A 20,018-nucleotide genomic window follows, 5' to 3' on the forward strand; every position below is an offset into this window, starting at 1 on the left:
CCCGTCCCTCTCTGCACACTGGCTGCCCTCTCTTCTGATGCCGCTGATGGGCAAAAGGTGTAACGGCAATGCCTCTATAGCAGAATCTCTATTCTATGGAGAAGAAAAAAAAACTGCGGGGGACATGAATTCTGCCCGTATGCAGTGGCATAGAATTCCCCCAGGAGCAATTATTGGTCAAATCCCCTAAATTTCAGCTTTCTCTCATGTACTGTACATATTGAATCAGGGTGTACTGGAGCAGTTTAATGTTGTAAACTGTCAGTCTACTTTTATTGTCTCAAAATTGTAATCTCAAGGTATCCTTTTGTACTGGGGTTTTATTTTTTTTATGCACTCCTGCAAAACATGGTGGTAAGCAAAAAATCAGTGTCTTTTTAAAAAGGGGAATGTAAAAAACCCAACAATGTGGTGTTAGTAAATAAGAATGCTGCTTGTTCTTTTTTTTCTGCCAACAGTTGCAGGACAATAAAGCCTTTTTAGCAATGCTTAGTCACATCTTGAATGTGGATGGATTTTACTTCTCTACAACATATGACCTAACCCACACTTTGCAAAGGTTAGCCAACACCAGTCCAGAATTCCAGGAAATGAGCCTACTAGAGAGGGTAAGGATTCCACTGATTTCTGTCTTGTATCCAGCTCCTTGTCAACTAGTTTTGTGTGTGGTAATGGGTTTATTTTATAGATCAGGTAACTGATGGGATTATTTCACTAGTCTATTTAGATTCTAATTTCTGGCTGGACTGAACTCTGAGGGGACAAGAGTCAGTTTCATCTTTTTTTTAATGTTTCTGTGACATAGATTAGCTTTCAAACTTGCCATTTTGTTTTTGTAAACTAGATATCCCCTTAAAATTAATGTTGAACTTTTGCATTCCTAAAATAGAGCCCTAGCATTTCTGGCTCTGTAGCATTAAATTTGTGAATATTACACTTCTCAACAGCCTGTGGGTAAACCTGTTGCAAGACTGCTTTAAAAAAATCAATACTTTTGGAGCTGACTTGTATACTATTCTATCTTTTTGTTTCCTTCTGCCATCCTACGTAGGTCTTTGTGTCTTGCTGCTTCTGACCTCCTTGCCACAACCCTTAATGTCCCATGCTCAGGTCATCTTATATTACAAACTTCTGTTAGGGGCTGCTCAATGTTCCTGATTATTTTATAAAGGAAAATTAAATATGTCGGGCAGCAGTGGTGTGGGAGTTGCAAGCTAGTGGATGTGTGCTTACCAAAAGTGAGGAAAAATGCTGGCCTTAAATGCCACAAATATACAGCGACTGCAACTCCTTTCTCTTTTCTGCCTGCCACTGCTGGTTATCTCTTTTTTGTGTTTCATTTTGATTTAAAATACATAGCTACCATAATGCAGTTCCCAAGTAACTTCATAATAAAGTTTAAATATAGCTACAGGTCTCTCCCCAGCTTGGATTTTAAACTTTCAAATGTTTTAAATATACATTTTAATCCTCTTAAGACACATCATTGTGGAATAGTACTGTTTATAGCGCCTCCTCCAAAGCCCATTGAAATCAGTGGAAGTCTTTCCAGGAACTTCACTGGGCTTTGGATCAGGTCCTTAAAATACAACTTCTCAACACTAGAATTCTGAGAACTACACATCTGAGCAGTTCAATACTCCTGGTTTTGTGTGTATCTTGTCTCTTCCTTGCACGAACATCTTGGCACTTCCAGCTGTTTTTAATCTTACGTACATCCTCATTTATGGTCTTAAATTAAGAGTTTATGGTACTGTCAGTGAAATTAGAGCTCCTTGTGCACTTACCTGGCCAGAGTTTTAATGCATAAACTGTAAAAAGGGTAGGTATGTATGTTGAATATGTATGTTCATAGTGTAATAGCTTTTCACAAAGCCATTAGTGGTCCCTTGATTCTGAAAATTATAGTAAAAATGGTTTTACCTCTCCACCTTCAAACTAAACTAGTGAAATGGTATTGCAAATATTGCTTGTGTGCCTTTTGTATTTTCCACTATCAGCATGCAACTAGTCCATTGTCACACTTGCTGTGTAAAATCTTCAGCCTGGCAGTATTGGCTATGGTAGGGGTGTTTTTTGGAATGAGTAGTTGACCACAAGAGGAAAGGGAAGTAACTGAAAATGTGTGCCATGAGAGAATCAATTACAGAAGTTACACTTTAAGTGTTTTAGCATTGTCTTCATTCCTCTTCAAACAGTAAGAACTGAAAAAATAGTTGTTTGCAGTTCTCCAGCCTGTGGAGAATAAGCAGTGTAGTTAAAAAGCGAACTCCAAAATGCTAGTTATTGTGGCAGTTTTGAACAGAACAAAACTCCACAATCCTAAAACTTAGTTGTACTGCTGACTGAAATAACGAGAGTTAATTTTGTGTGTGATATCAGAAAATGTTACTTCTGAGATGAATAACTCTTACATGATTTCTTACACGTTTCTTAACCCGTAGGATACTTGATGTATTTGGAGTTTGTCTGTGGCAACTTGCATAGTAACTTTTTTTGACACTGTGGGAAGGAGTTAGATAAAAAATTATGGGTTTCTAAGATTAGGATCAGAGAAAGTGGGGGTTGCTTCATCAAAAAGTGAAAGAGATGTCACTTGAGCTTGCATTTAGGACAGAGACTGGGAAGGATACAGAACAGTGTGGTGGATTTGTGGCCTCTTGCCCTGGGATTTTGCATTCTAAACCTGACTATCTTAATATGTTGCTAGCAACAGTATTTAGTATGTTTAATTTCAATCTTAAAGAAAACAAAACCATGCAGCCACACTAAGGCCCCAGGGGATATCTTTAGGAATGTAAACTTTCTCCGCTTCCATGAAGATTTAGAATCCATAATCTGCTAAACATGGTTTTGATTCAACAAGTGCTTTCTAAAATGCATTGAGACAGCTCATTTTCAGCTGGAAGAAGAAGCTATAAAGCCTCCTTTACAAGGTGTTGCCTCCTAACTGTCTGAATATTTTCAGAACTGGGAACAAGAAGCGATTCTCACACCCTTTTTAAACCTTCATGTCCATTTCATTTTCTTATTTTAAAAAAAACTTCAGCAGACCATGTTGCTTGTTAATGAACCCTAGAATTCTGTGTTTAGGTACTGTTCTGTGTTAATTTTTATATGGTACTTTCTCATTCTCCCCCACAAATGGTCTAGCTGTAATGATTGTTTAGCCTTAAAATCAATCTACCAAGTTTCAGAAAAGTGTCATTATGTATTTATTCTTTCAACCATAGGAAGGGACATGTCAGCACATTAGTTATTTAAAAAATTGTCCGTTCCAGTTTAAAATGATATAACATACTGAAGTATCCCTTTTTGAGTCAGTAAGCACTCTAGATTTATATTAATAAATATAACCATTTTTAAAAGGTATGTAAGATGCCAGTTGTGTTGCAGCTGTTGAAATAGATATGATCTACTTGTATCCATGCCATCTTGGGAGATCTGATGGGTTCACAGTCCAAGTAGGCTCAAGCCTGGTCAGCACTTGAATGCAGCCAAACCTAGGGTACTATAGGAAGTAGGGTTGGTGACTCAGGTGAGTGGCACTAGAACCTCTGAGTAGCAGTCTTTCATTCACTTGTTCAGAAATAATATCCTAGTATGGTGTGCAGGAGTATTATGTTTCTGGAGATGCAGGCATTCAAATAAGATTTAAAACCAATGTTCTTGTCCTTCATGGTCAAGGATTAAATTGCTCAAAGATGGACACATGCAATTATCCATACATAACTGAGATAAAATACAAATATGCATGCAAAATCAGGTAGCTGCATGCTTGTTGCCAGTTACCCATTAACTCGCCAGACAGCTGCTCAGACACCCAAATTTGCCCATGTAATTGTGGTACTTATCTTTTAAAATCTGACCTTCAATATTTCATAACATTTTTAACAAGCGCAGGTGTTGTCCTGATAATCCTGGTCAAATGCTAATTTAGCTAAAAACATGCTTCGTTAGAACTCCCCCTGTATTTCTTCTGTCCTAAATTGCTGAATGCAGCTTTTGCTTGCTATTAAAAGGCTACAGTATTTCAATGAAGAAATATTTCATCTTGAAATAGAAGCCAGTAAAGTGCTGTGATCTCCTTTGGGATGAGATTCTCTCTGCATGTTCTCACTTTCCTCTCTGAGAGTTTCCACTTGTTCCAAAATTCATTGGGTACTGCTGTTTAAAGATGTCTTGCAGTTTAAAATTCTCAAAAGCACTTTGGGTTGATTTTTGTTGCAATGTACTGACTTTGTTCTGCAGAATAAAAGGATAGTAACTAAGGGTTTGTCTACACTTAGATCAGGAACATCTTGTTCGTTTCTGGTAGGGCCTCCAGCTATGCTTCTGTGCAGCAGCCCGTCCAGCCAAAAGAGTGCAAACAGCATTTTGTGAAAGCCAGGTGCACCACCTTTACATAAAGAAAAGGAGTATTAGTGGCACCTTAGAGACTAACCAATTTATTTGAGCATAAGCTTTCATGAGCTACAGCTCACTTCATCGAATGCATCCGATGAAGTGAGCTGTAGCTCACGAAAGCTTATGCTCAAATAAATTGGTTAGTCTCTAAGGTGCCACTAATACTCCTTTTCTTTTTGCGAATACAGACTAACACGGCTGCTACTCTGAAACCACCCTTACCATATATCTAGTCACCCAAACTTATGCTACTGCAGGATAGCGCTGAGCTTCTGCCCTACCATAGAATAAGCTGAGCTTCAGAAACCTGTTCTCTCCCCTGTCCCCCCCAAACAAAAAACCCCAACAACCCTATTTGCGTATTTGCTTATTTTTCTCACTACAGGCAGATCCACGGTTTGTGTGGAATGGGCATCTTCTTAGAGAATTTGCTGCTCAGCCAGAGGTAATGTTGGAAGTTTCCTTTAATAATCTATATGAAATGTAGCACAGATATAATATTATGAAGAAAGTGTTTTAGTCTTGCATATGTCTTTATTTCAGATACCCAGAACTCTCGTAGATAAAATATTGGTTACTTGTATTCTAGTTGTAGCAAAATTACCTGCGTGTGTGTGTGTGTGTGTGTGTAAGTTATTGACATTACATTTAAGTGTCTTAAACTAATCACTTCACTTCAATTTCACCCCAAAGTCCTCTGATACTATCCGGTGAAATAATAACTTCTTGAAAATGTCTGTTAGGAAAAAAAAATAGACTTTGATAATATGGCCTCAGCCGTATGCTAAGAAAAATAACATCAAGAAGAGGTGCGCCGTATGTGCCTAGTAGGTCAAATTCTGCAAAATATTGAGCTCTGCTGTGCCTTATGTAAGGTGGATATTGTTCCCCAAGGATACTGCCTCTTTCCCTTGGCACAGCTATGAGTCTGGATTGCCTTCCCTCAAAATTTCCACACATGATCGAAAGGACACTTTCAAGGTTTTGAGGCTAAATCAGCATTACTTTTCAAACAAATTCTTCAAGAGATCATAAGCTTAGAGACATGCCAGGTAAATCCTAATATAAACTAAGCTGTACAAGTGCACAGTGAAGGGTCGTACACAACTGTGTGTTTATATTGGGCATTTATTGTCACATGAAGTGTCGAGCTAGAAACGTGAACTAGTCAAGAAAGATGTCACTTGAGTTTCTGATGTCCCTCTCCCCCAGATTGGACTATACTATGTGAACTGCATAGGGAAAGTCCACACGCAGTAGGAAATTCCTCAGAATTGTCCAGTCACGTGTGTGTTCCTATGATTTCCTTACTCTTTCTCCACCCCACCTCCTCCATAATACCGGCACAGAGACTCTGCTTCCAAAACCCACAGACATCCCCAGCAGTTACATGGCAGCCTGTACATCCACAGAAGGCAGGAACATTTTCATAAAGAACCAGGGCATCTACACTCCATTACATATAAGGGTGTTTTACTGCCGTATTCTCTGTGCTGGCTGCTGCACCCACCCCCTTTCAATACCAGCTGTAACCTCCTCCACTGATGTAACCTCATAATGAAAAGGAAAGGGAAGACTTTATTGTAGCAGCTAGCAGAGAGAATGTGGTAGCAGAAAACTTCAGGAGATACTGAAATTTTTAGATGGGGATCATGATTTGGGGAGAAGGGCTTTCATGGTGGTCTGGGACTGAGAGAATGCAGCAGATCCATTGTTCAATACCTTCCTTCCTGGTGACTTAATGCCTGATCTGCCATCCTTTTTCTAGTCTTTACACCATGTAGAGAAACATAGCGTTATATTTGCAAACCACCTTTAACTTGTTTTAATTAAATGCTAATTAGTGTAAAGGGCAGTATATTGCCATATTTACTCTTGTGTTGAGCAAATTCTATCCAGACAACATTACACCCTTGGATTTCTTAAGTCTAGTCTTAAATTATTCACATGGGGTAGATAGTGTTTCTTAGCTAAGACTTGTATTGGTAGCTCTGAACTCAGCAAACACATTTGTTCATGTCATACATTGACAATATTCAAGTAGGTTTTAGAAAATACATTTAGGTATTAATTTACATTGAGCTTGTTTGTGGCAAAAATATTAAGCAGATCTCTGTTTAGAACAGGAGTACAAATACCCATTTATATTCCAAGGCAGCTTGCTGTTACCAAGGTCATTCACTGACTCTCTGTGAGATAAGCATGGTTACAGAATATCTTCTGCTTAACAGAGTGATGACTGGTAAGAAATATCACACTTTGTTGCTTTATTAGTGAGCAAAAAATCTTTGTGGTTGTGCAAATAAATCACTAGTCTAGAAAACATGAAACTTTTTCTTATTCACTGGCAATAAATGTCCCTCTTCCCAAACTGAATTGCCTTTACAATGTTTGCCTTTTACTAGAGTTTCATACACTTGTCATCTATCTATTCCTTGGGTTAGTACTTGGAGATACCTGTTTTGTTAGACAACTTTATATAAAATATATTTTTAAAATGTGTTATACAGTTTCTTTTGTATTTTCAGATCCATAGGTTTGCTCTTCCAGTGATGCATGGATGTATCCTTTTCTTGTTTTGTAATCTAAATTTACTCTAGGTATCAATATTTTGTTTTGTTTTTTAACCGTAGAGGTTTCATCAGATTATCTAGGAGAATATTTGACTTTCTAAGACAGAAAATGTTGCTGGTGCAAGAGTTAACTGTAGTTGGGAACTCTACCACATAAATCTTCAAATAGTCGCCTCGCAAAATTTGATGTATCTTGTCCTAATTGCAAACATATAGCACGTACTGATAGTAGGCAATTTATATTTTGGACATCTGAATGCAAATAGTAAATATTTTTTGCTTTTCATATTTAACACAATTTTATATAAACCACTCTCATAAGCATGATTTGAACAATCATCTTTCTAGTGTTGGCTGTTCTCTTGGGAGACAAAGCTCAGTTTAATAAACATTTTCCTATCAATATTTATGTGATTATATCCTGCTAGAGAGGTACTTTCACCTAGCATATTACTGAATGTTTAGAGGGTTAGACTGTGATCTGTTGAATGACACCTATTAAGTGAATTTTTTTTTTCTTACAAGGACATAAATATATGTAAGGAGACATCAGATACAATTTAAACAGGCATTAGCAAGGCTAACAGACTTTAAAATAAGAGACCTATGTTGACTCGTAGACTTTAAGTCCAGAAGAGACCATCATGATCACCTAGTCTGACCTCCTGCATATCACAGGCTGCAGAACCTCCCTCCTGTAATATACGGTCATAACCTCTGGCTGAATTACTGAAGTCCTCAAGTTACAGAGAATCCATCATTTACTCAGGTTCAAACCAGCAAGTGAACCTTACCTCACACTGCCAAGGAAGGCGAAAAACCTCCAAGGTCTCTGCCAACCTGACCTGGGGACAATTCCTTCCTGACCCCAAATTTGGTGAGCAGTTGCACCTGAGCTTGGGGGGGGGGGGGGGAGACTCACCAGCCAGACACCTGAGAAAGAGTTCTCTGTAATAATTCAGAGCCCTCCCCATCCCATGTCACAGGAGTAGGCATGTACATTCTGCCATCTTTCTGCTCATCCTCTCAGAAATTGAAAGTTACAAGAATCCTTCTCTTAACAAACAGTGCTTTTGAGATCAATACTCTACCTTACTCCTAAGAATGATGCATGGAGCAGAGTATACACATACATTCCCACAATCCTAAACTAACTTGATACCTTGCATTGACTGTAAACTAGTTTGCCTAACAGAAGCTGGGATTTTCAATAATATTACCAGTTTTGAGTTAGAAAAGACGAAAAGCCCCAATTGGGGGACAGCTGGGCTTTGTTTTGTTGGGGTAGATGGGTTTATGACAGGGTGGACTAGGCCCAGAGATCCCCTGATGGAGGTCTCAGGGTCCTACCACACCCATCCCAGAAAAAGAGCAGTAGAGAAGTCCTCCAAGCAGCCTAGAGTGGTTGCAGCAGAAGCAGCCAATCAGGGCCCAGGAGGGACATAAAGAAAGGCACTGCAAAGCCAGATACAGTCAGTTCCTTGCTGGAGCCAGAGGAGTACAGCTGGTGGTCCTAGTTGGCCAAAGGGAACTGCAGCACCAGGGACAGCTCAGTTCTGGCAGGGACCATGGCAGCGAGGAAGAGCTCCTGGCTGGCTGCTGGGCCTGAGCTTAGATGAGCCCTGAAGTAAGGGTGACACTTTGGTGAAGGCTGGGGCTGCGGGGAAGTGGTCCAAGGAACTGAAAGCAGTGTAATTAAAGGGAAACAGCGGCATGTGACTGTTATTTTTAGGGTCCCTGGGCTGGGACCCAGCGTAGTGGGCAGGCCTTGGTCTCTTTCCCCCCCTCTCCCCCATAGGTCACTGGGGAACAGACCTACAATCGGACAATGATAAACCCCAGAAAAAGTGAACTGCTTAGTGGCCTGGCTGGAGAGCTGGGGCCAGAGTAGGCCAAGAGGCGAAACCATTGCCTTCAGGGAGGAAGCCCTGGGGGTACGGCCTGATAACAGGGCCGGGACTATTTAAAGACTGTGGACACAGCCAACCAGAAGGGGCTTTCGCGAGAGGTTGGTGCCACGCTGTTACAGGGTCCTATCTGTTAATTTTGAGTTTTGCTAACTTTGATAGTGACCTTTTCTTGTTAAAGCAAATATGATTACATAAATATGCTCTGTTCAGCGGTCTAGAATTCAACCACTGTGTCTCAGCATGGAACCAGATCCTGATTTGATGAGACACAATGATATAATCTTCTTGGCTCAAACTGATCTCCAGTCTTTGCTGTTCTGGCTTTCTACCCCAGACTCTCTTCTCCTTCCTACCCCCCAGTAAGTCTGCATGAAATAAGGAAGTACATCTTTCCCTGTGCTCACTTGGAAGGTGGCCCACAGCAGGTTTCCATGGGAGTTATTACATAAGATAAGAGTGCACAGTCAACACCCAAGGATGAGCTCTCTGACTATAGCCTTGTAGTTAATCAAATGTACGGAGTCTTAGAGAGATTAACAAAAGACGAAGTGTTATAAACTAAAAATTGAGACCATGGTTTACTTAGTATTAGAAGACTCCCATTCCAGTGATCTCCTTTATATTTTAGGATCTAGTGATTCCTTCCATGGATAAGAAGGAATTTTTTTCCAGCCCTCTGTGTGCTGAATAATTGCGTTGTGGGTAGTAACCTGTTATAAGCAATTTAGTACTTGCTTCTACCACTGATCATACCACTGGTCTGGCAAATCCCGTTTTTCTTCTTTGAGTGCTGGTCCTTATGTATATTCCACTGTGTGTATGCATGCACTATAGGCACTCAGAGTCAGAGAATTCTGGAAAGCAGTGTCCGTTGGTCCACCAGGTGCCCTTACAAGATAGAGCTTTATTCCAGGCTCTCATTTAGGAAGGTAAGTTGGTTGCCAGGACTGCTCTTCAGTCAGCAGTAGATGCAGCAGATTCATCTTCAAGTTCAATAGCAAGTGCCACTGTGATGCTCTGTGAATCGTGGCGTTGCACATCAGGGCTTCCCAGGGAAGTCCAGAACACCTGCTCTTCGATGAAACTCATCTTTTTAACCAAAAGACAAATAAGTCCTTAAACATTCTAAAGCTTACATAGTCCCATTCCCAGGGAATATATACATCTGCCCTGAAGAGAACATTCCACATGCAATCATACAAGCCTAGACTGATGGCTCAACAATTTTACTATCGGTTGTCTTATGAGCCACCCCGAAAGAGGCAAAAGGTTCAGATGTCCCATTTCCCTGCACCTTCTGTAGCCGCAACATCATCCCAACCCCAGCCTTGTCTAAATGATATTTTTGATGGGACTTCAAAACTGCAGACCAGTGAGTGATGCCACCATCTGCCGATTTCCACACATCCTTTGGGGATCACCTATCACTCTTTTTCAAAAAGTGGAGTGCAATAACAATGGACAAGTGGGTATTAAACATCATCCAGTCTGGCTAGGCAATCAAATTTACCTCCCTGCCCTCTCCAAAACCCCATTGCTGCCTCTTTTCAGGGGTCATTTTCACAGAGATTGTCAAACAAGAAGTAGAGTCCCGCCTACAGCGAGGAGTGGTAGAGTGGGTGTCTCTTCAACACCAAGGAAAGGGTTTTTATTCAATATACTTGCTAGTACCCAAAAAGAAGGGTGGCTGGAGACCCATCCTCAATCTGTCATGTCAACTAGTTTATTTGCAAACTGAAATTTCACATGGTCATATTGGCATCTATAATTCCATCCTGAAAAAGGTATGGGGTTTACAGCTCTCAATATCAAGGATATGTACTTCCATGTGGACGTTTGTCCTGCTCACAGACTGGCCAAAGCCAATCAGAAAATCTCCAACTGTTTATCATCATAGCGGAAAAAGTCTCGTGTCAGGCAATATCCTCGCAGAGGATCTGTAAATGGATCTTGGACAGTATCGTACTCTTATTGGTTGTCTCATCTTCCTCCCACTCGTGGGAGGGGGAGGGCATACTACAAGAGCACAAGCAATAGCATCCTCACACCCTCCTCTTACTTGAGTACTGCTTGTCAATAACCCACAGTGGAATACACATAAAGACCAGCACTCAAAGAAGATAAGTTACTTACCTAATAGTGACGAGGTTCTTCAAGGTATGTGGTCTCTGTCTATAGTCAACTACCCACCCTCCTTCCCCTTTGCTTCACAAGATTCTTGGATTTGTAGTAGAGAAGGAAGTGGAGAAGTGGTCAGTCTGCTCCATCCTTTATCTCCTCAGTCAGAGGCATAAGGAGAGCGAGGGCACGTGCGCAGACCACAAGACACTGCTTTCTAGAATTCTCCCACTCTAGGTACATGGAGCATGTGTATGCACAGTGGAATACCGATAGGGCCCACATGTCTTGAAGAACCTGTAGTTACTATAAGGTAAGTAACTTTCTCATTTTTATAAAACTTCTCTGGTATCTATCTTCATCTCTCTTGATTCAGAATAAGAGTGGAGAGATGGGGAATATGTCTAATTACCCAAAAATTCCATCCCTCCATTCTTAAATTCTCCGGAGGAGATAGATTGAGCCTACAATCTTAGGTTTATGGCAGTGTTGATAAAGATCCAAGTTTAGAGCTACTGCTTTTATTTCCTGCTAAATAGAAGCCAAGCCCTGATATATTTGAAGTGACATCTGGATCTACAAGGATTTTAAGAGTTTGAGCATGTGGTTCTAGGTCTAATTTTAGATCTTTTTAGATCCCTCTCTCGGAACTCTTTATTGAGGGCATTTTGGGTGGCAAAGGATCTCTTTGTATATTCTCTTAACCAAACTTGAACTAGTTGTTCGGATTTTTTACAAAGAGTGCTGCCACAAATGTAAATGAAATCTGCAGTATTGGCCTAATGTGCAGTTACCCAACAAAGTGGGTTTCCTCCACAGGATTTTTGTGGGGAAAAACACTTGGTGAGATGAAATTTGTGAGGTGAAATGTGTATGTGTAAGTAATCTGTTGTATTTTTAAGAATTACAATTTTTTATGCTTGAATAAAAACCCAGAAAATTGATTTTGTTTATTGGAATAAAACTTGCCTTGCAGACCTGAGCAAATAGTAAGATGGTTAACATATTGGTTGTTCAAAAGAACAGAGCAGAGAGACAGGATAGCTTGCCTATACTAAAAGCTAAAACAAAGCCACAGAATGCATCCGATGAAGGGAGCTGTAGCTCACGAAAGCTTATGCTCAAATAAATTGGTTAGTCTCTAAGGTGCCACAAGTCCTCCTTTTCTTTTTGCAAATACAGACTAACACGACTGTTACTCTGAAACCTTTGAAGTTGTAGTTTTACCTTGCTGGCAATAGAGGGTAGTATGAATCTGTGTTCTGCGTCCTGCTGCAGTAATTGAGGAGTGCTGCTTTCTGATATTAGTTTGATGCTGTATTATCTAACATCAACTGAAAGTAGTTATGACCTTGACAGAACTGAACTGCTAAGTTAAATTGCCAGCCCTTAGCAACTATCCCCTAACACGGGGGTGGCCAACCTGTGGCTCTGGAGCCACACGCAGCTCTTCAGAAGTTTAATATGCGGCTCCTTGTATAGGCACTGACTCCGGGGCTGGAGCTACAGGTGCCAACATTCCAATGTGCCGGGGGTGCTCACTGCTCAGCCCCTGGCTCTGCCACAGGCCCTGTCCCCACTCCACCCCTTCCCACCCCATCCCCTGAGCTTGCCATGCCCTCGCTTCTCCCCCCCCCCCCCCCCAAGCCTCCTACATGCCACAGAACAGCTGAACAGCTGATTGGGAGCTGCAGGGAGGGAGGGGGAGGCACTGATCGGGGGGGGGGGGGACGCTGCCGGTGGGTGGGTGGGAGGTGCTGGGAGCCGGTGGGTGGGTGGGAGGTGCTGGGAGCAGGTGGGTGGGAAGCTGATGGGAGGGCTGCTGACGTATTACTTTGAGTGGTAGCCGTGTTAGTCTGTATCAGCAAAAATGATGAGTCGTCCTTGTGGCACCTTAGAGACTAACAAATTTATTTGGGCATAAGCTTTCGTGGGCTAAAACCCACTTCATCACAAAGCTTATGCTCAAATGAATTTGTTAGTCTCTAAGGTGCCACAAGGATGACTCATTGTTTTTGACATATTACTGTGGCTCTTTGGCAATGTACATTGGTTAAATCATGGCTCCTTCTCAGGCTCAGGCTGGCCACCCCTGCCCTGACAGTAAGGACTAGAATCTGGTACCAAAATGATGTGTAGGGCTTAATTAAAAGAACAGAAGTCTCTGCATAAGCAGCTCCCCTTGGAGATTTCAGTAGGAGCTGTGTACATATAAGGACAGAATGTGGCCTGTTGGCAATGTAATGTTTTCCTGCCATGGTGCTCCAGGAGCATATTGTCAAGATGCTCATAGTGTGCGAGAGCATGATCAGGTTTGAAGGTTTCTTTTCTAATTCTGGTTGCAAAAGGTGGGAAAAATTTACTTTTAGAAAAGAGAGAGCATTGCAGAAAGTGCTTGGTCTGCAGTCTGAAATTTTTTCCCCCCTGAGTTAAGGCCTTTTTTTTTTTTTTTTTTTTGGCCAGGGCCTGAGATCATACATATGGTGCTGATAGTATTGACCTATTTCTTTCAGTTGTGATGGTTATTTGTGTGCATGGGCTTTTAATAGATTTTAAATGTTTCATCATCAGAAGTGTCAACATTTTAATTTAATTGAAGAACCTTTTGAGACCAGTCTCAAGTCTCTTCAAATCCTGTTTTCTCCTATTTATAATCACTTCATATTTTTTTAGTTAATTAGCATCCCTTAAAACTTACTCTGTCATGCATATACTAATTTGAGTATTAGGCTACTGACTCTGAAGTTAAATATCAATAAATAACTTGACATAGGGATAACAGTATATTTATACATATACCTACACATCAATGAATATTTGCAAAATCCTTTCTATTTATTTAATCATCATTTGGCCCTATGTCTGTGCCTGTTCCCTTTTATTTAAAAATACCATAGTAAACATTGCAAAAGTTTGTGTTCCTTAACAAGTTTACCAGTTATAGCTATGCACTCTTGTTCAATTAATGGAAAGTATTTTGACTGGCTGCTTATCTCTCGAAGAAGCTGTTTCAGAGCTGGTGTACGTTACTATGTGAGAGGTAGGATGACGAATAATGCAACCACTGCTGGAATGGTCAACGTATCTGTAACTCGTTAATTTCTTATTTTCAAATGGCATAGGTATTTAACCACTTACATTACTGTTGTGTTCCATTCTGTCACAACCTGATGTAATTTTTGTGCCAAATATTTTACTTCAGTGTAATAACTGGACAGAAAAACATCCTTGAGCACGAAACTGTAGTTTCATCTACAGATGCATCTATTAAACTGCAAACCTCATTTATTGCTCCTTGAGGCATTTGATTTGTGTTTAGTCCAAATATTTAAAATGATGAGCATTTTAAATGAAACACTTGACAATACTGATTATCCTGTAAATAAGCTGGTGGTATTTACTTCAGTAAAATACCTTACATAACATTTTCAAACTAATAAAGAACTTTACAAGAAAACATTCTCATGTGCAGGGAAAGAAAAGTTAAGCTGGGTTACACACACACACACACACACACACCCCCCCCCCAACTACACTTTTCATGTGTGTTTGTTTGGCTGTCTGTTATGTAGCAGTCCGCTTTTCCCTGATTTCAGGCCAAAGGCTGAAAAGGAAGCAGACTGAAGTACTTTCTCCTTACCAGTCTCTGCATGTTATGGTTGAGGTGCACTGAGGAAGCGTGGACAAACTTGTTGCTCCTTGTGCCGTAATTTTCCCATTGGGAAGATAAATTTCAGTGTCTGCGCTTTGGCATCTTTGTTCAGTATTAAAATAACCTAAGTATTTTTTAAGTTAGACTATTAAGACATGCTGGCAGTATAATAAAGACCCTGCACTGACTGAATGATAGCAATATCTAGGTCTGCTCTTCTGAAAAATCCATACCCCTGAGCAATTTTAGCTATGCCAATCTAACCTGCAATGTAGATGCAGCTAAGTTAATGGAAGAATGCTTCCATCAATGTACCAACTGTCACTCTGGGAGGTGGTGTTCCTACACAAACTGAAAATCCCCTTCCATTGCTATATGCTGCATCTACACTATATAGTCGTGCAAGCATAGCTACAGTGTTGTAGATATGCCATTATAGTCCCCAAAGTGTGGACATACCCCAAGTTTCTGCTTCATGAGCTGACAGTGTCTCAGATGGTGGCTTTGATCTACAGAGGACACAGATTTCACTTATATTCTGGCTATTCTGTATTGTTTCATCTTACTAACTGAAAAATGAGACCCCAATTCAAACCTAAAGCAATGGTGTTTGTGGCCGGCTGTGAACTGGATTCTTCTAACTCAGGATTTTTCTAACTCAGGTATTGATTCAGAAGGCCATGCAGCTAATTTTGTTGAAACGGAACAAATTGTACATTACAATGGGAGCAAAGCTTCGTTTGTCCAGGTAAATTCAGTGGCTTATCAGAATTGATTGCACGACTAGCTTAAGTTCAGCTGGCAAGTTTTTATTGTCTTGTCTGCCCAAAACCTGATTTTACATTTAACAAGAAAAAACAAGTTAAAATACAGATGTCAGGAAGGTGTAATGAACAAGAACATGAAATTGCATTTGTTGTTTAAGTTTCCTTTTCCTTTGTTTTCCAGACCCGTGGATCAATTCCTTTTTTCTGGTCACAGAGACCAAACCTCAAGTATAAGCCAAAGCCACAGATCAGCAAAGTAGTAAATCATGTATGTGTGTTTCCTTGGTTGTGTGGTGGTAAAATGGTATTCAGTGTTTGCATGGATATAATGTGGTAATAAACTTAACATTGCTGCGCCTTCTCATTAACATACAGTATACTGTTTTTAAATCTGTTCTTAATATAAAAGTCAAACCTTACCTTTAAAGTTGAAGTAGCAAGAGGCTTGGGCCAGTGTACTAGCTTTTTTTATCCATGGAGTCTTTGGCTCAAAGCTTGAATGAGGTCATAAGTATAAATGAATGCAGTCGTCTCTTCCTGGTTCTCATTTGTGTACAGTGATAAAAACCACTGCATTATTTGGCACAACTAGTAATTTATACAAGAGAAGCCCAAGGCTGTTGTAGATGAGAGCTGAGGTGCATTGACAGAGCGGAGTGCAGATATTTGCCTCATTTAAGCACCACATTCTCATTCAGAAGACGACTTGTTGTGTTACATTAAGGGATTCTTGTAATGTAGCAGTTTTAGTAATTTACAGACCTATGCATCTCTGAAGACCTGTGATGTCACTTTTTTGTCCTTTGTTTTCTAGATGGATGGCTTCCAAAGACATTTTGACTCTCAGATAATTAGCTATGGAAAACAAATGATTGTTAATTTGGTATGCCTTTAATTATTCTGCTTAGCTGAATTGTTTGCCTCTCCTTTTTAAACAAATTTGAATGATTGGTATTACCATTTCATTTTTCACAGGTTAACCAGAAGGGCTCAGAGAAGCCTCTTGAACAAACATTTGCAAAAATGGTAAACAGCTTGGGAAATGGAATGGTCAGGTACATGTGAACTGAAATTATGATACATATGTGTATATTGTACATGTCTGGCTCCTTTTAACAAGCCTAAATTAAAAGTGTGATCAAATTGGTCATGGGGCCCTTATAAAATAATTTAACTTGCATGAGAATTGCATTTTTTAAAATACACATTGATACTGCACTGCAGGAGAAGGATATGGTCCCTGCCAGAAGAGTTTGCAATCCAATTGGAAATGATAGGCCTGGGATGCATGTAAAGGGAATTGAGACAGAACAACAGCATAAAAAGAAGGGAGTATGAGGCTTACAGTAATAAGAGCACATTGTTGTTTTGGCTAGTGGTGTGTCTTGAAAGTTCTGCTTGTTTCTTTAAAGGTGAGTGTTTTATTGACTTCATGGAAGAAATGCACTTCCAGGATGAAAGAGGTGAGGCATTGCAGACCAAGGGGTTCCAGGTGTGAAGTCACATGGGAAAAAGACACCAAGACAAGGCCTAAATGGAGCGTAGGGGCCACAGGAGTATGGAAAGCACATAAATTATTGTTAAATGTTCATGATTGCAGAAGTTGCAGGTGCATGGGCAGTTTAACAATGGCGATTCATCATTTTAAAACAGTAATCTTCACTTATTGACTTGCTTTCTCTTTAACCATGTTCTTGAATATTGAGAGAATAATATGGATTTTCCACAAAGCTTAAAATTTTTATTTTTTTCATCTCAGAGATTCTCCTGTAAGGGACTTAGACATTTGTTCGTGTCAGGAGTCCCTAACAAGTTTAGGGGCCAAATCCTGCCCTCTAGAATGAATGCATAATTCTTAATGACTTCTGTAGAACCTGCACATGCACATTTAAGGGCAAAATTTAGCCATGAATGCAGTTAATCTTACTTGTATAGTATGCATTTGCATTGAATTTTTAGTTGTTTCTGTTCGATCGATCCCCATTTTACAAGGCTCTCACAGAAGGACAGGGAATTAGATTACTCACATTTTTCTGCACCTTGCTGCCCTCTGCCCCTTCCAACGGTTGCAGTAGTTTTGCTGTAGATTTGCATATTTACGCATATATGTTGATTTGTGAAGAGGAAGACATGTTTTTAAGAGCACTTCGAATGTAGAGTTTCTATTCAGTTTTCGAAGCTGGTATTGGTTACATCTTTAAGAGATAAATGACTTGTGGGATTCCTTGCACTACTTTCTGTAGAACTAAAAGCCATTTTACAGAAACTGAAGTGTAAAATCCTATCTCTGGCCTGTTTTTTTTTTTTTTTTTTCCTCAGTTGTAAGTTCCGCAGATGTTAACATTTAAAAAATTTAAAAATTTAAAATTTTTTTGCTAAAAATAGGGTTTTGCTACTTTAATTGCGTTGCATGGCACCTCCTGCCATCAATAAACATTCACAATTTATGAATGCCACCTCCAGTCCTGCACAAACCATCTCGAAGAGTCTTTTGTTTTTTATTAAACAGTTCCCCCACCCCCACCCCAAGAAACTTACTCCTGTTGTCTACAGCAAAGGCATACTTTTGCACCCTGAACTTGTTTAATTTCTCTGCCCTTGTTTGGTCTCGTCTTAGCCTCTTTGTATAGATTCTGAACTCTTATAACTTGGTGACTCTATCATTTTTAATTTCCTATTTGGAAATGAGCACCCTGTTGCCATTAACTGGTGGTGGTTCTTTTTTATTTGCTAGGGCTTGCTGCTATTTGATATTTGACTTCTTACTGCCAGTTTAGTGAATTTTGCCAAACTTTTCTCATTGTGGCCCACCTGCTTTTTGTCCTGTTTCTGCCTTTCTCCTCTTCTAACGTTCCCATACTCCGCCCATTCATTCCTTTGTACATTATATATCCCACCTCTTTGCCTCTGTTTCAGGAAATATATAAATATCATTTCTAGCTTTTTAAACTACATACAAAGCAGAAAGCAGCTTAGAAAAAAGCAAATGCAGGTCCATCTGCCCATCCTTCCTTCCCCATGTTGTCTCGTAAATATGGCAAACGAACACTTGGATTGGAAGCACTTCAGGACAGGGACCATGTCTTTTTAGTTAAGTTGCCATACACACTTCCCTGCACCTTTTTGGGGAAAAGATAGACAGAAGTGATTTTGTAAAATACTAGTGAACATGAGCTTCCTTATCCTGCTTCCAGAGTGGTGGGATCATCTAAAGCAGTGGTTCTCAACCAGGAGTCCGGGGCCCCATGGGGGGCCGTGAGCAGGTTTCAGGGGTCTACCAAGCAGGGCCAGCATAGACTCGCTGGGGCCCAGGGCAGAAAGCTGAAGCCCCACCGGATGGGGCTGAAGCTCAAGGCCTTGAGCCCCACCACCCGGGGCTGAAGCCAAAGCCTGAGCAGCTTAGCTTCACAGGGGCCCCTGTGGCATGGGGCCCTAGGCAATTGCCCTGCTTGCTACCCCCTACCTCAGACCCTGGCTTATAGATGCAGAAAACCAGTTATTGTGGGACAGGCGGGCTGTGGAGTTTTTATAGCATGTTGGGAGGGCCTCCGAAAGGAAAAGGTTGAGAACCTCTGATCTAACGGAGTGCAGAAATTTGCATCCTCAAAATGTGCAAGGTGACATTTTGGAAGAGGACAGAAAAGCAGAAAACACGTCCTTTGATATTTATGGAACCCAGTTTTAAAGAATTGCTCTTAAATTTTGGCTGATGTTGGCAAATCTTCATCTGAAGAAGATCATTTCTCTGCACTTCAATATTTATCAATCTTTTTTTCTTTTGAAAAAATTACCTTTTTAAAAATAGAATTGTACTGTGATCTCTTCAGAGCAGTGAAGAGTGCCGTGAATTTATTTGATCAGATGTGCTTGTCTCTGAATAGATATATAGCATTTGACTTTCATAAAGAATGCAGTCGAATGAGGTGGGACCGACTCCAGCTTTTGATGGATCAACTCTCAGAACAACAAGATGAGTTTAGGTAATCTGTCTCTCTATAGCACTATGTGGTCATCTTGTGGTGGCTAGCATAAAGTGATAGATGCCCAGCAGATTCATAGAGCAGAATCTGTATTCTCAAAAGTAGATCACTTTCTCATATGGATTCTATGGCCTTGAGTTGAAGATGCATATGCAAATGAGATGAAGATTACAGGGTGGAGTCTGCAGATATCTTTGTGTGATCTCTCACTCCTGCTCAGCAGCAAAGTAGAGGCCTTAATGTGGTTTATAATGCACTCACTCACCATGGTTTTGCTTTTGTGAAGGAGAATTAAATGTCTCTCTTGGTGAAGGGATTTGGGGGGGTAAACACAAGTCTGCCTATTACATGGGAATGAGAAATTACCAAGCACAACTTTTTCAGTGTGGTAATTTCATATGCAGTATTAATGCCATACGTGAGCAACCAGACACCAACCCTTCCTGACTCTTTTTATTTATATTTTTTTTTGGATTCACAGAAAAGTAGCAAATGTCCAACTTGATTTGATGTCCTTTCCCCCAATAAAGTTATTTCATATATTAAATGAATTTGTATGATCTATATGAAGTTGTTGCTTAATGCATCAGTCTTTATTTTATTATTCACCG

At 40.3% G+C, this 20,018-nt stretch overlaps 1 protein-coding gene across 1 annotated transcript in view; it reads left to right on the plus strand.

Annotated features, from left to right (window-relative positions):
- Window positions 1-20,018, plus strand: part of SACM1L (SAC1 like phosphatidylinositide phosphatase) — a 57,892-nt gene that overhangs the window by 30,952 nt on the left and 6,922 nt on the right. The window contains exons 5-13 of the mRNA XM_074945522.1: window positions 459-608; window positions 4,793-4,852; window positions 6,936-6,969; window positions 13,947-14,048; window positions 15,323-15,408; window positions 15,609-15,695; window positions 16,242-16,310; window positions 16,403-16,482; window positions 19,309-19,407. Of these exons, the coding sequence (XP_074801623.1) occupies window positions 459-608; window positions 4,793-4,852; window positions 6,936-6,969; window positions 13,947-14,048; window positions 15,323-15,408; window positions 15,609-15,695; window positions 16,242-16,310; window positions 16,403-16,482; window positions 19,309-19,407 (767 nt within the window). The remainder of the gene's footprint in view (window positions 1-458; window positions 609-4,792; window positions 4,853-6,935; window positions 6,970-13,946; window positions 14,049-15,322; window positions 15,409-15,608; window positions 15,696-16,241; window positions 16,311-16,402; window positions 16,483-19,308; window positions 19,408-20,018) is intronic.

Source organism: Natator depressus, chromosome 2 (assembly GCF_965152275.1).
Source record: "Natator depressus isolate rNatDep1 chromosome 2, rNatDep2.hap1, whole genome shotgun sequence".
NCBI classification, from domain to species: Eukaryota; Metazoa; Chordata; order Testudines; family Cheloniidae; genus Natator; species Natator depressus.